This window comes from Phocoena phocoena, chromosome 1, assembly GCF_963924675.1.
Source record: "Phocoena phocoena chromosome 1, mPhoPho1.1, whole genome shotgun sequence".
In the NCBI taxonomy this organism is placed as follows: domain Eukaryota; kingdom Metazoa; phylum Chordata; class Mammalia; order Artiodactyla; family Phocoenidae; genus Phocoena; species Phocoena phocoena.
The window spans coordinates 121435349-121454316 of NC_089219.1; the positions used below are offsets into that span (position 1 = coordinate 121435349).

The window sequence follows — 18968 nt, forward strand, 5'->3', positions numbered from 1 at the left end:
TTGAAAAGTTTGCTGTTGGTTTAACAGTTGTTACTTTGCAAATAATGTACCTTTCTCACTGGTAGAATACATGCATCTAAGGACACTACTGATAAAAGTAAACATTTAGTACTAGAGTTATCACTCCACATAAGATTTCTAATTCCATGGATTCGGGGGGAAAGATCATGGTATAAACATCCCCTCATCCTTTACAAAGGAGCAGGGCAGGAACCAAAGGCCACTGTGACTACAAGGAAGCTCTGCAAGATTAACCACAAATAACCATAACCTTGCCTCGAGGGGAGGACTGAGTGCCTTCCCAAGAATCCAACAGATTGTACTAGAGTATGAAGGAAACTGCTGAGGACACTCATTTTTATACTCCTGTGAGTTATTACCTTCTTTTCCTCTCATGTTTTAGAATTCCTATAACAGGGCAACTCTGTATTTTGAGCATATGAAGCAAGTATGATAAAATATTACATTTAAACATTGCTCCAGGGTAGGGAGGACGGGCGAGAAAAAACAAAAACAGCATTGCCCCTTCCTCGCCAATGTTTACCCTTATGTTCATATTACTAAAAATATGTATCTAGAAATATGGCAAAACAAAACACGTCTCTCCTTGTAGATGAAATAGCTAAAATTTTGGCCTCTTTTATTGATCTCAGGTCATATATTTGGGTTGAAAAAAACACACAACAAATTGTTCCAAATAAGAGTTACATAAACTAAATTTTTCTTCCAGATCTCTAAATGCTCAGAGAGCCAACTTCCATGGTACATGGCACACAGCACATACTTGAAAGTTGATCCCACAGAAATATTTGTGTAAAAGCAAAATAAGAATTTGTTTCTCATTACATAAACATCACCTGTGCTTATCTAATCAAAACGCTTGTTTAAAAAAAATTAATCTGTGACCAAAAGCACTATCATGTTTGTTGAGTGCCATTCTCATTCGAATCATATCCCAAAAAACCTAGAAATAACTCAAAATTAGAAAGTGGCCCAAGTGCTAAGGCTGCCTATGGCTCTTGCTACAAAATAGTTGCCGGTCTTATTTGAGTGTCTAAAAAGAATGACAGGAGTTATAGGGTTCTTCTTAAATTCAAGAGAACTTCCCAGAAGGAGGTGGAGGGCCAAGAAATCCACCTGCCTGCTTGGTGGCGGCTCGTGAAGGGGCAAGGCCAAGGATCTTCTGGATGTTCTGTGAAGGAAACAGAATAAAAATTGGGTTTTAATGAGATATAGAGAAAAGTATTTAACATAGATCTCATATAAAGAGAAACCTTACAAATAAAAAGTACTAATATGACCTAAAACAGGATGATTACTACTTATTTTTTAAAAGGCCTACAATGTTATAGAGATCACAGAACAGTAAAAGGCCTCTTCCCTCATAGGATCTTGGTCTACTAACCAAAGAAGCTGATTTTTTCAAGTGGAGAATCATAAAAAGAGGTAATCTTTTATTTCAACACAAGTACATTGTGTACAATGTACACAAAGTACATTCATTAGCTATTTCGTGTAGGAAGGCTTTTTCTCTGAGTATGGGGCTTATAGCTGGATTTAGTCATTATTGCACCGCCTGAAGCTGAAACTGAAATATTCAGTATCAGCTGAAACTGAAATATTCGGTATCAATGTCTTCAAAGAAGTGAGAGAATTCAGAATTTCGCAAAGTAATCTAAGTTCAGAATCCTCCTAGGTTTCTACACAACCCCTCATCTTTTCAGCTATCTCACTTAAATCTAATTCAGTAGTTTTTTTTTTTTTAGAAACTCAACTTTATGAAACTAGTTCTCATAGAAAAGACTATTTTATACTCAGATTTCATCGGTTAATATAACATTAAATTAAATAACATAAATGCAACAATGAGTAAAACTAGCATAAACACTTTAGGGATAAACACAATTGGCTCTTGGAAGGCAATGACTCAACTGGTGGGAGCAGACAGGTGGAGGAGTTCTAAAGAGCACAGGCGTGGACATTGTGATGTGGGGATAAGGTGGTTTGCTTTAAAGAGGGAGGGAAGGGGTTCATGAATGTGGAGAGGGTAAATAAGGTCAGTTAAGATATTGTACAGTACCTGTAAGTGGGAAAACCTTAAAGATCGTCTAATTATTTTTGCTCAAGTCTTTCATTTTATATTTGAGAAATTCCAATTAAAACTTGGAAGAGTAGGATGGCCTGTCCAAAATTACAAAGTTAAATGAAGAACAGAGTTAGAATTAAAACCCATGTTTTTGGATTCTTAATCTAATGGGTTCTCTTACATAGTACCTCCTCTATTAAAGTTCTGTTCTTCAGAACAAACTCTAACCCAGGGTAGGCAGGTTAGCTTGTATGCGTTCATTCATTCAACAGTTACTGAGTACCTAATGTGCATAAGGCACTATGAGAATATCTATATCTAAGCTCCTCTGAAGTATACACTCCCCAATACTTTATCATTAAGAATAATTGCTACTGAGAGGGCAGACAGCAGAAGCAAGAAGAACTACAGTTCTGCAGCCTGTGGAAGGAAAACCACATTCACAAAAAGATAGACAAAATGAAAAGGCAGAGGACATTGTACCAGATGAAGGAACAAGATAAAACCCCAGAAAAACAACTAAATGAAGTGGAGGTAGGCAACCTTCCAGAAAAAGAATTCAGAATAATGATAGTGAAGATGATCCAGGACCTCGGAAAAAGAATGGAGGCAAAGATCGAGAAGATGCAAGAAATGTTTAACAAAGATCTAGAAGAATTAAAGACAAAAAAACAGAGATGAACAATAAATAACTGAAATGAAAAATACACTAGAAGGAATCAATAGCAGAATAACTGAGGCAGAAGAATGGATAAGTGACCTGGAAGACAGAATGGTGGAATTCACTGCCACAGAACAGAATAAAGAAAAAAGAATGGAAAGAAATGAAGACAGCCTAAGAGACCTTTGGGACAACATTAAATGCAACATTCACATTATAGGGGTCCCAGAAGGAGAAGAGAGAGAAAGGACCCGAGAAAATATCTGAAGAGATATAGTTGAAAACTTCCCTAACATGGGAAAGGAAATAGCCACCCAAGTCCAGGAAGCGCAAAGAGCCCCAGGCAGGATAAACCCAAGGAGAAACACGCTGAGACATAGTAATAATACTAACAAAAATTAAAGACAAAGAAAAATTACTGAAAGCAACAAGGGAAAAACAACAAATAACATACAAGGGAACTCCCATAAGGTTAACAGCTGATTTCTCAGCAGAAACTCGACAAGCCAGAAGGGAGTGGCATGATGTATTTAAAGTGATGAAAGGGAAGAACCTACAACCAAGATTACTCTACCCAGCAAGGATCTCATTCAGATTCGACGGAGAAATCAAAAGCTTTACAGGCAAGAAAAAGCTAAGAGAATTCAGCAACATGAAACCAGCCCTACAACAAATGTTAAAGGAACTTCTTTAGGTGGGAAACACAAGAGAGGAAAAGGACCTACAAAAACAAACCCATAACAATTAAGAAAATGGTAACAGGAACATACATATCAATAATTACCTTAAACGTGAATGGATTAAATGCTCCAACCAAAAGACACAGGCTCGCTGAATGGATACAAAAACAAGACCCATATATATGTTGTCTACAACAGACCCACTTCAGACCTAGGGACACATACAGACTGAAAGTGACGGAATGGAAAAAGATATTCCATGCAAATGGAAATCAAAATAAAGCTGGAGTAGCAATACTCATATCAGATAAAATAGACTTTAAAATAAAGAATACTACAAGAGACAAGGAAGGACACAACATAATGATCAACGGATCAATCCAAGAAGATATAACAATTATAAATATATATGCACCCAACATAGGAGCACCTCAATACATAAGGCAACTGCTAACAGCTCTAAAAGAGGAAATCGACAGTAACACAATAATAGTGGGGGACTTTAACACCTCACTTCCACCAATGGACAGATCATCCAGACAGAAAATTAATAAGGAAACACAAGCTTTAAATGACACAATAGACCAGATAGACTTAATTGATATTTATAAGACATTCCATCCAGAAACAGCAGATTACACTTCTCAAGGGCACATGGAACAGTTCTTCTCCAGGAGAGATCACAACTTGGGTCACAAATCAAGCCTCAGTAAATTTAAGAAAACTGAAATCACATGAAGCATCTTTTCTGACCACAGTACTATGAGACTAGAAATCAATTACAGGGAAAAAAACGTAAAAAACACAAACACAGGGAGGCTAAACAATATGTTACTAAATACCAAGACATCACTGAGGAAATCAAAGAGGAAATCAAAAAACACCTAGAGACAAATGACAATGAAAACACAACGACCCAAAACCTATGGGATGCAGCAAAAGCAGTTCTAAGAGGGAAGTTTACAGCAATACAAGCCTTCCTCAAGAAACAAGAAAAATCTCAAATAAACAATCTAACCTTACACCTAAAGGAACTAGAGAAAGAAGAACAAACAAAACCCAATGTTAGTAGAAGGAAAGAATTCATAAAGATGAGAGCAGAAATAAATGAAATAGAAACAAAGAAAACAATAGCAAAGATCAATAAAACTAAAAGATGGTTCTTTGAGAAGATAAACAAAATTGATAAACCTTTAGCCAGACTCATCAAGAAAAAGAGGGAGAGGACGCAAATCAATAAAATTAGAAATGAAAAAGGAGAAGTTACAATGGACACCACAGAAATACAAAGCATCATGAGAGACTACTACAGGCAACTCTATGCCAATAAAATGGACAACCTGGAAGAAATGGAGAAATTCTTAGAAAGCTATAACCTTCCAAGACTGAACCAGGAAGAAATAGAAAATATGAACAGACCAATCACAAGTAATGAAACTGAAACTGTGATTAAAAATATTCCAACAAAGTCCAGGACCAGATGGCTTCACAGATGAATTCTATCAAACATTTAGAGAAGAGCTAACACCTATCTTTCTCAAACTCTTCCACAATATTGCGGAGGAAGGAACACTCCCAAACTCATTCTATGAGGCCACCATCACCCTGATACCAAAACCAGACAAAGATACTACAAAAAAAGAAAATTACAGACCAATATCACTGATGATAAATCCAATATCACTGATGATAATCCATGATGAAAAATCCTCAACAAAATACTAGCAAACAGAATCCAACAACACATTAAAAGGATCATACACCATGATGAAGTGGGATTTATCCCAGGGATGCAAGGATTCTTCAATATATGCAAATCAATCAATGTGATACACATTAACAAACTGAAGAATAAAAACCATGTGATCATCTCAATAGATGCAGAAAAAGCTTTCGACAAAATTCAACACCCATTTATGATAAAAATTCTCCAGAAAGTGGGCATAGAGGGAAACTACCTCAACATAATAAAGGCCACATAGGACAAACCAAAGGATATACAATGGAGAAAGACAGTCTCTTCAATAAGTGGTGCTGGGAAACCTGGACAGCTACATGGAAAAGAATGAAATTACAACACTCCCTAACACCATACACAAAAATAAACTCAAAATGGATTAGAGACCTAAATGTAAGGCTGGACACTATAAAACTCTCAGAGGAAAATATAGGAAGAACACTCTTTGACATAAATCACAGCAAGATCTTTTTTGATCCACCTCCTAGAGTAATGGAAATAAAAACAAAAATAAACAAATGGGACCTAATGAAACTTCAAAGCTTTTGCACAGCAAAGGAAACTACAAACAAGATGGAAAGACAACCCTCAGGATGGGAGAAAATATTTTCAAACAAAGCAACAGACAAAGAATTAATCTCCAAAATATATAAACAGCTCATGCAGCTCAATATTAAAAAAACAAAGAACCCAATCAAAAAATGGGCAAAAGACCTAAATAGACATTTCTCCAAAGAAGACGTGCAGATGGCCAAGAATCACATGAAAAGCTGCTCAACATCACTGATTATTAGAGAAATGCAAATCAAAACTACAATGAGGTATCACCTCACACCAGTTAGAATGGGCATCATCAGAAAATCTACAAACAACAAATGCTGGAGAGGGTGTGGAGAAAAGGGAACGCTCTTGCACTGTTGGTGGGAATGTAAATCGATATAGTCACTATGGCAAACAGTATGGAGGTTCCTTAAAAAACTGAAAGTAGAACTACCATAGGACCCAGCAATCCCACTACTGGGCATATACCCAGAGGAAACCATAATTCAAAAAGACACATGCACCCCACTGTTCACCGCAGCACTATTTCCAATAGCCAGGTCATGGAAGCAACCTAAATGCCCATTGACAGACAAATGGATAAAGAAGGTGTGGTGCATATACACAATGGAATATTACTCAGCCATAAAAAGGAATTAAATTGGGTCATTTGTAGAGACGTGGATGGATCTAGAGATTGTCATACAGCGTGAAGTAAGTCAGAAAGAGAAAAACAAATACCATATATTAACGCATATATGTGGAACCTAGAAAAATGGTACAGATGAACCAGTCTGCAGGGCAGAAATAGAGACAGAGATGTAGGGGACAAACGTATGGACACCAAGCGGGGAAAGCGGCAGGGGGTGGTGGTGGTGTGATGAATTGGGAGATTGGTATTGACATATATACACTAATATGTATAAAATAGATAATAAGAACCTGCTGTATTAAAAAATAAATAAAATTCAAATATTCAAAAAAAAGAATAATTGTTACTGATATGTTTATATTTCTGAGATAACACTGTCAGAATATCACATAATATTTAAATATGAAGACACAACTTCAAGAACTCATTTAAATTATATTTGCCATAAAATACTTCATTCATTCATTCAATCACTCACAATACTATAGACCATGCTGTACTTTAAAAAGAAATCTAAAAACAGGTTATGAAGAAAAATCAATCATTAGTAGGTTACTTCCCCTTAGTAAAGCTGGAGAATGTCTGTATTTCTTTCATAATAAAAATAGCTCCTTCATGCCCCCCTCTAAAAATCCACTACACAAAGCAATAAGAAGACCAAATGATAGAATGTCACTAAATTTCCAACTTGTTTTATTTATTTATTTTAAAAAATTATTTATTTATTTATTGGCTGCATCGGGTCTTTGTTGCTGTGTGGGGCTTTCTTTAGTTGCGAAGAGCAGGGGTTAGTCTTCATTGCGGTGCGTGGGCTTCTCCGAGCGCAGGCTCAGTATTTGTGGCACACAGGTTTAGTTGCTCCGCAGCATGTGGGATTTCCCCAGACCAGGGCTCGAACCCGTGTCCCCTGAATTGGCAGGTGGATTCTTAACCACTGCGCCACCGGGGAAGTGCCTCCTTGAAAACTCTTAAGTCAGTGGTGAATCATATAATCACTAACATACCAGAACATGAAAAAAATAATAGATAAAAACCAGACTCACAAATACTTACGTGAATTAGTAATGTCATAAAACTGCCTTAGTTTAGGTTTAAAATTTAATCTTTGTTTAATCTGCCTCCACTCTGAATGATTAGTATAACAGAAATAATTTTAAATGTACTTCTATACCCTCATATTTGATAATGATTTCTTTAGAAGTGAAGTTGCAGGTGGGGAAAATTAACCTTTTTATTTCAAAAGAAACATAAGTTCCATGAGGGCAAGGACCATAATTATACTCAGTTTTTTTTTTTTAATAACTGTATACTAGGCATCCAGCACAGAGCCTGATACACATATGTGTTCAATTTTGTTGAATGAATAAATGAACAGAGGACACTATCAAGGGATTATTATTAATGTGATAGTAAGTTCTCTTATACATAGGGGAAAAAAATATTGAAGCAGATAGATACCCTTAATTCAACCTAATATTATACCTCCATCATAATAAGGGAGCATGATATAGAAAGTTAGCAGTTTTCTTTTTTGCTTTTAGCAGTTGTTCTTAAGGTGACACTTTTTTTTAAACCAGTTAGCACACTCCTACCCTTGGGGTATTGTCACGAAGGGACTGGAGCTAGCTGATTTAATCACACTACCACTCTCAGTAAAGGAAGTGGATTCTGGTTAATACCGTAGAGATGCTATTAACTGACATATGTAAATATCATAATCTTTCGCAAATATAAGGTGTTTAAAACAAATTCCAGAAACCTGGTGATAGAACTATCTACTCACTTCAGCAATTAAAACTGTTGACACTTTAAGGACATGAATAACAGAAATGTTTCTCATTCCCATAGATGCTATATTCTAATTTACTACAAGAAGACTTCCCCATTAAAACAAGCAAGGTCACCCCACCATTGCTGGAGGTAACGAATAAAATACATTTTGTTTTTACACATTCAGCATAAACATTAACCCTGAGTGAATGAAATTATGGTTTTCACTCACTGAAACAAAAGCATGAGAAATTACTTGTATTCTTTTAAAAATGGTCTCAAACTGGTGGCAAACTGAAGCCTTAAGATAACAGTACTGGGTAAAATGATGAGTAGCTGTGGAAAACAGTATGTTGATTCCTCAAAAAATTAAACATAGAATTGCAGTATGACCAGCAATTCTACTTCTGGGTATATATGCAAAAAGAAGGGAAAACAGGAATTCAGACATTTATACACCTGTGTCCACAGCAGCATTACTCACAACAGCCAAAAGGCAGAAGCAATCCAATTGTCCTTTGACAGATGAATAAACAAAATGTGGTATATACATACAACTGAATGTCTGTTCACCCTTAAAAAGGAAAGAAATTCTGACACATGCTACACCATGGATGAACCTTTAAAACATGCCAGTTACAAAAGGACATAAGTATGATTCTACTTATATGAGGTCAAATTCACAAATATGAACAATCAAATTCACAGAGACAGAAAGTAGAATGGTTGTTGCCAGGGACTGAGGGGAGAGGGTAATGGAGATTTAGTGTTTAATGGGCAGAGATTTTCGGTTTGGGAATATGAAAAAGTTCTAGAGATGGATAGTGGTGATGGTCATATGACAACGTACAATGTACTTAATGTCACAGAACTGTACAGTTAAAAATGGTTAAAGCAGCATATTTTATGTTATGTCTATTTTACCACAATAAACAAGAAAGATTAAAAGCACTGGTATTACTGAATATAGGAAACCAGAAAGTAGCTTCTGGACATAAGAGAGCATTGCCTTGAGGATTCCTCAGGAAAATTGCTACCAGGGGCAGTCACACTGACAAGTTTAAACCTTGAGACTCTACAGGTATGACACATATATTTTGACCCACTCCTCCATATTCTTTTACTCTAGGGGTTCAGATCACAATGCTTAGCCCACTCTATGACACCTGCGCATTCTAAAACCCTAATTATCTACACAAGGTGTGAAGAAAGGAGGAGTGTCCCCAGCCAAACACTTGCACTGGGATCTGAACAGACTTTCAAATTTCAAAGAGGAATTTAGACAGGCACTCCAGAGAAAATATTAATAGTAGGTTGCTGACAGGGCTTCGTCCTATTCAAATACACACTAGATTCAAGAATGATCATTAACCTTACTGCATTCTTTTGACCCTCTGGCTCCTCAGTCTTTGAAAACAAGGGATAGGCAACCTTTGATCTCAAATGAATCCATGTTTTCCCTAATAAAAATCACATAATAGTTGGCAAAGTACAAGAGCAAAGAATAAATAAGGTACACCAGTGTCAACTCCAAATGCATCGAACCATGACTTAATGAAGCCAAAATGTACTAGAAGAAAACAAGGATGAATTTCTTTATAACTTTAGTTAAAGACTAGTAAACCAAAAAAGGAAAAGAAAAACAAACAAAAAAAAAACAACTAAAAACCTCCAGCAAACAAAATTTTGCATGGCAAAAACCATACTAAGTAAAACAAACACGAATGACAATTTGTAAAAATTATTAGTAACTTAGATCATAGAGAGGGCTAATCTAAGAGCTAAAAATTAAGAAAAAGACCAACAACCCAATAGCGAAATAGGCAAAAAGCATACACAGTGTCTCGCCTACCAAAGAAAGAAAAAAATACATGAATAGCTCTTAGACAAACAGAGATGCTCAATCCAAATAAGCAAATTAAAACTACAATGAGAGAGCAATTCTTATCTGTTAGATTGGTAAAAATCCCGAAGTTGACAATTCCTACTGGAGGTTGGGGGCAACATGAATTTTCCCACATTGTTTTAGGGAGTAAAAAGTGGTATAACCCCAATTTTCCAAGTTTATATTTGGGTGTAGTATCTACTGTTTGTTTCACACCTGCCTTTTAGGTGCACACTACACTTTAAGATATATACAGGAAATTCAGAAATCACTAGAAGCCTGCGCACCACAATGAACAGTAGCCCCCGCTCAGTGCAACTAGAGAAAGCCCATGCGCAGCAACAAAGACCCAACACAGCCAAAAAAAATTTTTTTAATATATATATATTTATTAATTAATTAAAAAAAAAGAATGGCTTCATTGAGGGAATCATAATACAGTCTCTAATCTGAAAGCCTCATATTTTATGACGGATCATTTCACATGCATCTACAGAGTTAACTATTATGCAATGTAAGATCTTAAAAAACAAATAAAACAACAAAACAAAACATAGAAAGAGAAAGGGAATAAGAGAAAGGAATTTTAATTCAAAGAAAGAAGCATATATTCCATAGTAACACTTCAAATGCTAAAGTATTTCAGACTGGATGTAAGTTCATAATCCTCCTGTTAGTATACATACTAACAACCAACGGGGAACAGAATAAGAAACTATTGGCAGCTAACAAAAATGATAAAAGTAGGTCATTTTAGTGATTTTTCAAAGATTTTTAATATCTCAGAATACCTATACTAGAGCTCTATATACTTTTCTCTTATTAATATCAGTGCACAGACTCGGACAAGCGGAAATTAAAAGTATGAATATATATCTTCCTTGGCTGAAAACAAACACACTGAATTTTTGTGTTTTTTTTTGCCACTCCTTCTCTCCCCACCCATCACCTTTCACCTTTTTTTTGTATTCTCAGGAGTTAGCATGGCTGGTCTACTGTCTGTTTTTTAAAAATTAATTAATTAATTAATTAATGGCTGCATTAGGTCCTCATTGCTGCGCACGGGTTTTCTCTAGTTGCGGCTAGCGGGGGCTACTCTTCATTGTGGCACGCGGGCTTCTCACTGTGGTGGCTTCTCTTGTTGCGGAGCATGGGCTCTAGGCGCATGGGCTTCAGTAGTTGTGGCACGTGGGCTTCAGTAGTTGTGGCTCGCGGGCTGTAGAGCGCAGGCTCAGTAGTTGTGGCACATGGGCTTAGTTGCTCCGTGGCATGTGGGATCTTCCCGGACCAGGGCTCAAACCCGTGTCCCCTGCATTGGCAGGCAGATTCCTAACCACTGCGCCACCAGGGAAGCCCCTGACTGTTTTTATAAATAAAGTTTTGATGGAACACAGCCACATTCATTCATTTACATATTGTCTAGGACTGTTTTCATACTATAATGGCAGAGTTAAGTTGTTGTGACAGAGACTGTATGGTCTGAAAAGTAAAAACAAAAATATTTATCATCTAGATCAGCAGTCCCCAACCTTTTTGGTACCAAGGACTGGTTTCATGGAATACAATTTTTTCCATGGACGGGCAGCGGGGAGATGGTTCAAGCAGTAATGTGAGCGATGGGGAGCAGCAGATGACTCGCTCGCTTGCCCGCAGCTCACTTCCTGCTGCGCGGCCCAGTTCCTAACATGCCGTACCAGTCCGCAGCCCAGGGGGTGGGGACCCCTGATCTAGACCCTTACATGGTGGTCAGCAAACAGAAGAAGTTTGCTGACCACCATGGTAAATGACCATGGCATTCCTGATAAAATTAATTGCTACACATACACCTCACCAGACTTTCTGAAATAACTGAAAGGAGTTTAAAGACCAGCTTGAGCTGAACTTTCTCAATGATCATTCTTAACATTTATTTCACTAAAAAAAAACCTCTACAGTTCAGATGGTGATTTCTAGGTAACAATGTCCAGGTAGCAGTGCAAATGGTGCATCTAAAATAACTATTGTGAGGGAGTTCCCTGGTGGCCTAGTGGTTAGGATTCCGGGTTTTCACTGCCATGACCTGGGTTCAATCCTTGGTCAGAGAACTGAGATCCTGCAAAGCCGCGAGGCTGGCCCAAAAAAACAAACCCCCAAACACAAAAAAACCACAAAACTGTTGTGAGCCATCACAAATAAAGTAGTAACATCTGCATGTAATTAAAATAGAATTGTTCTTTGTTGCTTAAAGTAGCATGTATACATCATTTTTTTATTAGTATTTTGACCCTAGCTATAATTTTAATATTTCATACTTAAATAATCAAATTTAAGAGCAATATTCTAGTTATCAATGACCTCTGTTAAACCAACAAAGAGATCCATGTTGTCGCTGTCTTGGCTTTCACCTCAGATCAGCCAAAATGCTAAAGCATGTCAAAAGATGTAGAATACACCTCGGCTACACAAGAATACAACTTCCTGGTGGACATACCCACTTAAGTGCCTCACAAACACCTCAAACAGCATGTTTTCTAACCAACCTACTTCTCTTTCTTCTATTCCCATCCTCCATTTGGTCACCAAAGCCATAATGTTGAAGTTACCTTAGTTTCTCCTTTCTCACATTAAATCAATCACTAAGTTCTGCTAGTTTACCTCTATATATTTTTCAACTTTGTCCTCTCCTTTTCAACCCTCCCATCACTGTAAGTTTAGAACATAGTGATGTTTTGCTAGACTACTGTGATAATCTTCTGAGATTTCTGCATCTGGTCATACATCTACCCTTCAGAATGCAGCAAGTGTCAGAAAATGATTCCAGGAAGCCTGGAAACTTGGTTGCATTTAATATGCAACAGAAAAAGGTGGGAGACATCCAGATAGAAGGAAGAGCATTCACAAAAAGTGAGTCTGGGTAAGTGGAACATGGAAACTGTCAGGCAAGTCAGAATGGCTGGAGTGTTGGATGAGGTGAGAGATGAGGTAAGGAAAGTATTAAGTGGTAAGATCATGAAGATCTTTGTGAGCTTCAAACTATTATTCCATTTCCTATTGATTCCCACATGCCAGACAAATCAAGAAACCTGCTGCCACAGACAATATTCAGAGGAAGAAGAAGAAAAATAACTCTGAATCATTTATGTAACAATCATTGAAAGAATCATGTTCATACTTATTGCATGTGCCAACCTCCCCACTACAATGCCTGCTGAGTGGCAGTTGTTCAAAAACTGAATAATGCCTTGAAATATGAAGAGTTCTGGAGCCAGAGACTTTAATTAACCTCTCTTACTTTTTAAAGTCCCATCTCAAAAGCCACTTCATTCTTTCAACCTTTCTGCCTGAATCGTCTGCCACTAATTGAATGTTATGTCTCTCTTCCAGGCTCTCACAACCTTATATGTATCTCTTAGCTCTCACTCTTTTTCACTATGAATGTCTGACCATCATGTTGCTTGAATGTAAATTCTACAAGCCAGACTTTATCTCAACTGTGACTAACTTCAAGTCACCAAATTATTTGTTTATTTGTGTTTCTGAAGTGCCAAAAGGCACTGGTGTATAATAAAGGAGAAATGATAGTGGGAAGACAAAACCCACTCTTTACTTTTCTACCTTTAGATAGTTGCAAAAAAGAAGAAACTTGAGAGCTCTAAAAATGAGATGTGGAAACCATGTTTGATTTTATGGCTACTTCCCATCCCTAAGGATCAGTAATCTAGACCTACATACATTTAAAACAGTTTTAGATGATACTCGAATTCTAAAACAAGCAACTGAAAGATCTCAGTAGCAACAGGTAGACACTTCCAGTATTACAGAAGTAGACACTAATTTAGGGTGTGACAGCAAGGAAGGATATACATATTAAATAGTGGATGTTGTCACTTACCTGTCGAATTGACATGGTACAGAGAATATACAGGAAGATGAAGGAACAGTCTGTGGTATCGTCCCCCAGCAGATTTCGATGAGACAGTCCTTGGATGTAGGAAAGGGGGGTGAAAGGGAGCTTTGCCACCACTCTACCATCAAATCTAAAAAGGAAAAAACTGTTATTTTTGGAAGACTGACAAGCTTCTTAGCTCCAGAGAAGAATCTGGGACAGAAATAGAACTCTAAGTCCCTTGATCTCTAAAAAACAAAGAAAGGATGATATTCTAAAAAGAGACTTGAAGTATAAGGATGTAAGGAAGGGCACCTAGATTTTTCCCATCAATCTTTTTCTAAACTAGTGCTTCTTAATTTTTTCAGTATCAGGATCCTTTAACACTCTGAAAAATTATTGAGGACCCTAAAGAGGTTTTATTTAGAGGTTATATCTATCAATATTACTGTTTTATAAATTAAAACAGAAAATTTAAACCATTTATCAAATCATTTAAAAGGTAGCAATATTCAGTATGTTAACACAAGTATTTTTATGGAAAATATATGTTCCATACAGGAAAAAAATTTAGTGAGAAGAAAGGCTTTTTTCCCTCCAATCTCTTTAATGTTTTATTTAATAGAAAAATGTTGGATTCTCATAGCTGCTTCATTACTCAGGCTGTTGCAATATTACACACCCTATGAAGCCTCTGGAAAATTCCACTGTACATTCATGAGATAAAGAGAGTGAAGAAGGCAAATAACATCTTAGAATTATTACAACAATACTTTTTACCTCAAGGACCTCCTAAAAGTCTCAGAGACCTCCAGGGATCCACAGACCACACTTTGAGAACCACTGTTCTAAACCATGACACCAATAAGATTTTAAGAACCCTCTTTTCCAAGACTCAAAGAGTCCCAGTATATACATATCAAACAGGATAAACACTTCTGGAGAGAAATTCATGGAATATACATAGTGGTGAATGAAAAATGGCATACATAATACTCTGAGATAACTTTTAACATACTTCTAATGTTTGAAAGTAATTCCTTTTACTTTTTCTAAAATAGAAAAGAAAAATGTTTTGAAAAGAGAAAATCTTAGAAAAAAACTAGAAGAAAATAGGTATCAGTGTTTATTTTGAGATGCTGAGGATATAAACTTCTTTTATACTTTTCTATGAATAAGCTGTACAGTCAGACAATATTGAGAATTATAAATTAATGTGATTAAGGACTTCATACTTCATAATATTAGAAAAATATATGACAGCATCAGTTACTTTATCCAAATAAAGTCTTTAACTCCAGTTAAAATATCTAGAACATTCCCTCTTAGAAAAACATTTGGTATTTAGAATATTTCTATAGGGGGAGAGGGAAAAGAGAGGTAGCATTACCATCTTTTTCGCTGGGGAAAAAAATACCTAAATATCCATATTAACTATTGTGGTTATAAAGAGCTTCTTACACAGCTGAACTCCAAAGAATATAAATAGAATGAATTTGACATATTCTGTACATATGTATGATTGTCCACTTACTATTTCCAACTGCTTTCCTAGTATATAGTTTGCACAGGGTAAGGGCTCAATCATGAACTGTTGTTACTTGGATATGACGAAAATATTTAAAGATCTGCTTGAAGTAGTTATTCTTATCTACTAACCTCACAAAAGCAAAACAAAGTATTGTAATAACTTTTCCAGGAGGAGGTATTCCCATTCACTCACAGGAAGTGTTATACACAGTTGTTCCAATATTTCCTGGTTATATGCTATATGCAGTATACTGTTCTACATACGCCACTCTACTCTCCATCTGTAGAGTTAAACTGTGAGGAGTAGGGTTGGAATAAATATAGCCCAAACTGTTTACCCCTCTTGTTGCTAACATACACACCCAACAAATTCATCTTATACAGTCATTTTATTCCTTGACATTTTTGACTTGAAATTGTAACCAAAAAGAAAATCTTTTACAACTAATGAATGCAGCAAAGTTTCAGGATGGAAATCAACATACAAAAATCAGTTGCATTTCTATATACCAACAATGAACTATATGAAAAAAAGAATAAAACAATCCCATCTATATCAAAAACAATAAAATACTTAGGAATAAATTTAATCAAGGAGGTGAAAGATATATACACTGAAAACTATAAGACATTGATAAAGAAACTGAAGAAGACACAAATATATGGAAAGATATCCATGTTCATAGACTGGAAGAGTTAATATTGTTAAAATGGCCATACTATCCAAAGTCATCTACAGGGCTTCCCTGGTGGCACAATGGTTAAGAATCCACCTGCCAATGCAGGGGACACAGGTACAAGCCCTGGTCCGGGAAGATCCCACATGCCATGGAGCAACTAAGCCCGTGTGCCACAACTACTGAGCCTGCGCTCTAGAGCCAACGAGCCACAACTACTGAGCCTGCATGCCACAACTACTGAGGCCCGCATGCCTAGAGCCTGTGCTCCGCAACAAGAGAAGCCACCACAATGAGAAGCCTGTGCATCGCAATGAAGAGTAGCCCCCGCTCCTTGCAACTGGAGGAAGCCCATGCGCAGGAACGAAGACCCAATGCAGCCAAAAATAAATAAATAAAATAAATAGATTTATTAAAAACAACAAAGTCATCTATAGACCCAACACAATCTCTAATCAAAACTCTACTTTTCACAAAAATAGAAACATCCATACTAAAACTCATGTGGAACCACAAAAGATATTGAATAGGCAAAGCAATCTTGAGAAAGCTGGAGGCATCAAACTTCCTGATTTCAAACTATGTTACAAAGCTATAGTAATCAAACTAATATATTACTGGCACAAAAATAGACATGCAGACCAATAGAATAGAATAGAGAGCCCAGAAATAAACCCAGTCAACTAATATCTGACAAGAGCCAGAAATCTCATGGGGGAAAAGGATAGTCTCTTCAATAAATGGTGCTGGGTAAACTGGATATTCACATGCAGAAGAATTACACTGGACTCCTATCACAAAAATTAACTCAAAATGGATTAAGGACTTAAACATGATACCTGAAACTGTAAAACTTCTAGAAGAAAACATAGGGAAAAAAGCTCCTTGACATTGGTCTTGGCAATGATTTTTTTGGATATGACACCAAAAGCACAAGCAACAAAAATCAACAAATGGGACTACATCAAACTAAAAAGCTTCTGCACAGCAAAAGAAACAAAATGAAAAGGCAAACTATGAAATGGGAGAAAATATTTGCAGACTATATATCTGATAAGGAGTTAATATCCAAAATATATAAAGAATTTGTACAACTCAATAGCAAAACAAAAAATGCCAAATAATCCAATTAAAAAGTGGGCAGAGGATCTGAACAGATATTTTTTCCAAACAAGACATACAAACGGCCAAGAAGTACATGAAAAGGTGGTCAACATTATTAACCATCAGGGAAATACAAATCAAAACCACAATGAGATTTCACCTCATGCCTGTTAGAATGACTATTATCAAAAGGACAAGAGATAACAAATGCTGGCAAGGATGTGGAGAAAAGGGAACCCCTGGGCACTATTGCTGGGAATGTAAATGGTACAGCTACTATGAAAAACAATATGGATATTCTTCAAAAGATTAAAAGTAGAACTACCATATGATCCAGAAATCCCATTTCTAGCTATTTAGCCAAAGGAACTGAAATATACTACTGTCTCAAAGAGATCTGTACTCCCATGTCATTGCAGTATTATTCATAATAACCAAGATACGGAAACAACCTAAGTGTCCACCGACAGATGAACGGATAAAGAAAATGTGATATATATACTGCATACAAGTCTGACAGAGAAAGACAAATACTGTATGACATCACTCATATGTGGAATCTAAAAAAGCTGAACTCATGGAAACAGAATTAGATTGGTGGTTGCCAGAGGATGAAGGTTGAGGGAAATGGGGAGATGCTGGCCAAAGGGTACAAACTTCCAGTTTTAAGATGAATAAGCTCTGGGCTTCTATTGTACAGCATAGTAATTATAGTTAATACTGTATTATATGCTTGAAAGCTAAGAGAGTAAGTCTTAATTGTTCTCACTGCCACCACAACAGAATGATATTTATGTGAGATGAAGGATTTGCTAACTGACCTTACTGTGGTAATCATTTTGCAATATGTATATCAAATTATCACTCTGTACACCTTAAACGTGCACAATGTTCTATATTATATGTCATTATATATCTCAATAAAGCTGGAAAAAAGCTTTAAAAGAAAAAGGAGAGAGAAAACCTTTCATGCCCTATAAGTGAGTTATTCATTTATGTGAAACTGAACATTTAGTACGAATGAGACCTTAAACCAGCCACAAATATGAAGGAAAAAACCCCTTCAAATTAATTTTTCCAGGAGATTAGACGTTTTCCATAGGAATAGCTAAGAATAGACACCATTACTAGTGTGTAGCCTAATAATGAAAAGAGTTAGGGAGGGAAAGAAAAAGGTGCAAAGAGAGAGATAGCTTATAATAGGTAGATTATTTCTTTAAGTGAACTTACTCTCTGCAGTTCCAGAGGGCAGCACCACTGCTCATGAACAGAACAAGCAGGCATATTTTGGTCCAGTAAAAGGAACCACTTTCAAACCCTAAATACTACTCAGTAAAACTATATTGTCTCAGAAAACATCAAGCTCCTCATCGTTGAAAATGATTAAAAATAATGGAAAATTATCTGCTAGAGGTATTATTGGAGGGATTTCCATATTGACACAGAAGTAATGTGTTAAAATGACTTTTAAGATCACTTCTAAGATTTAATGTTTCAGCTTTATGGAAATGATCCAGAAGAGAAGCCAAAGACAAATAGCTGAATTTGGTGCCTCTTGTTGCTACTTTGGCAATCTGGAGCTCAAGTCCTTCCCATCTTAGTCTAACTTGAGCCTTTTTTCTTATCAACAATTGTAAGACTAAAATGGGTATTAGAGATAATGTATTCCATTCTATAATAAACAGATGATCAAGGTGAAACTAAGAGAAATTATGCGAAAAATGAATAGTGATTCTTCAATACAATCAAAATACGTACTAGACTGTAATAACTGACACCC

The 18968-nt window shown here is 36.4% G+C and overlaps 1 protein-coding gene across 1 annotated transcript in view; it reads right to left on the reverse strand.

Moving 5' to 3' along the window:
• Positions 1-607: 607 nt before the first annotated feature.
• The window catches only part of TMCO1 (transmembrane and coiled-coil domains 1), a 46196-nt gene continuing 27835 nt past the window's right edge, over positions 608-18968 (reverse strand). Inside the window, exons 6-7 of the mRNA XM_065878733.1 lie at positions 13884-14028; positions 608-1192 (exon numbers count right to left, since the gene is read on the reverse strand). Of these exons, the coding sequence (XP_065734805.1) occupies positions 1094-1192; positions 13884-14028 (244 nt within the window). The 3' untranslated portion in view covers positions 608-1093. The remainder of the gene's footprint in view (positions 1193-13883; positions 14029-18968) is intronic.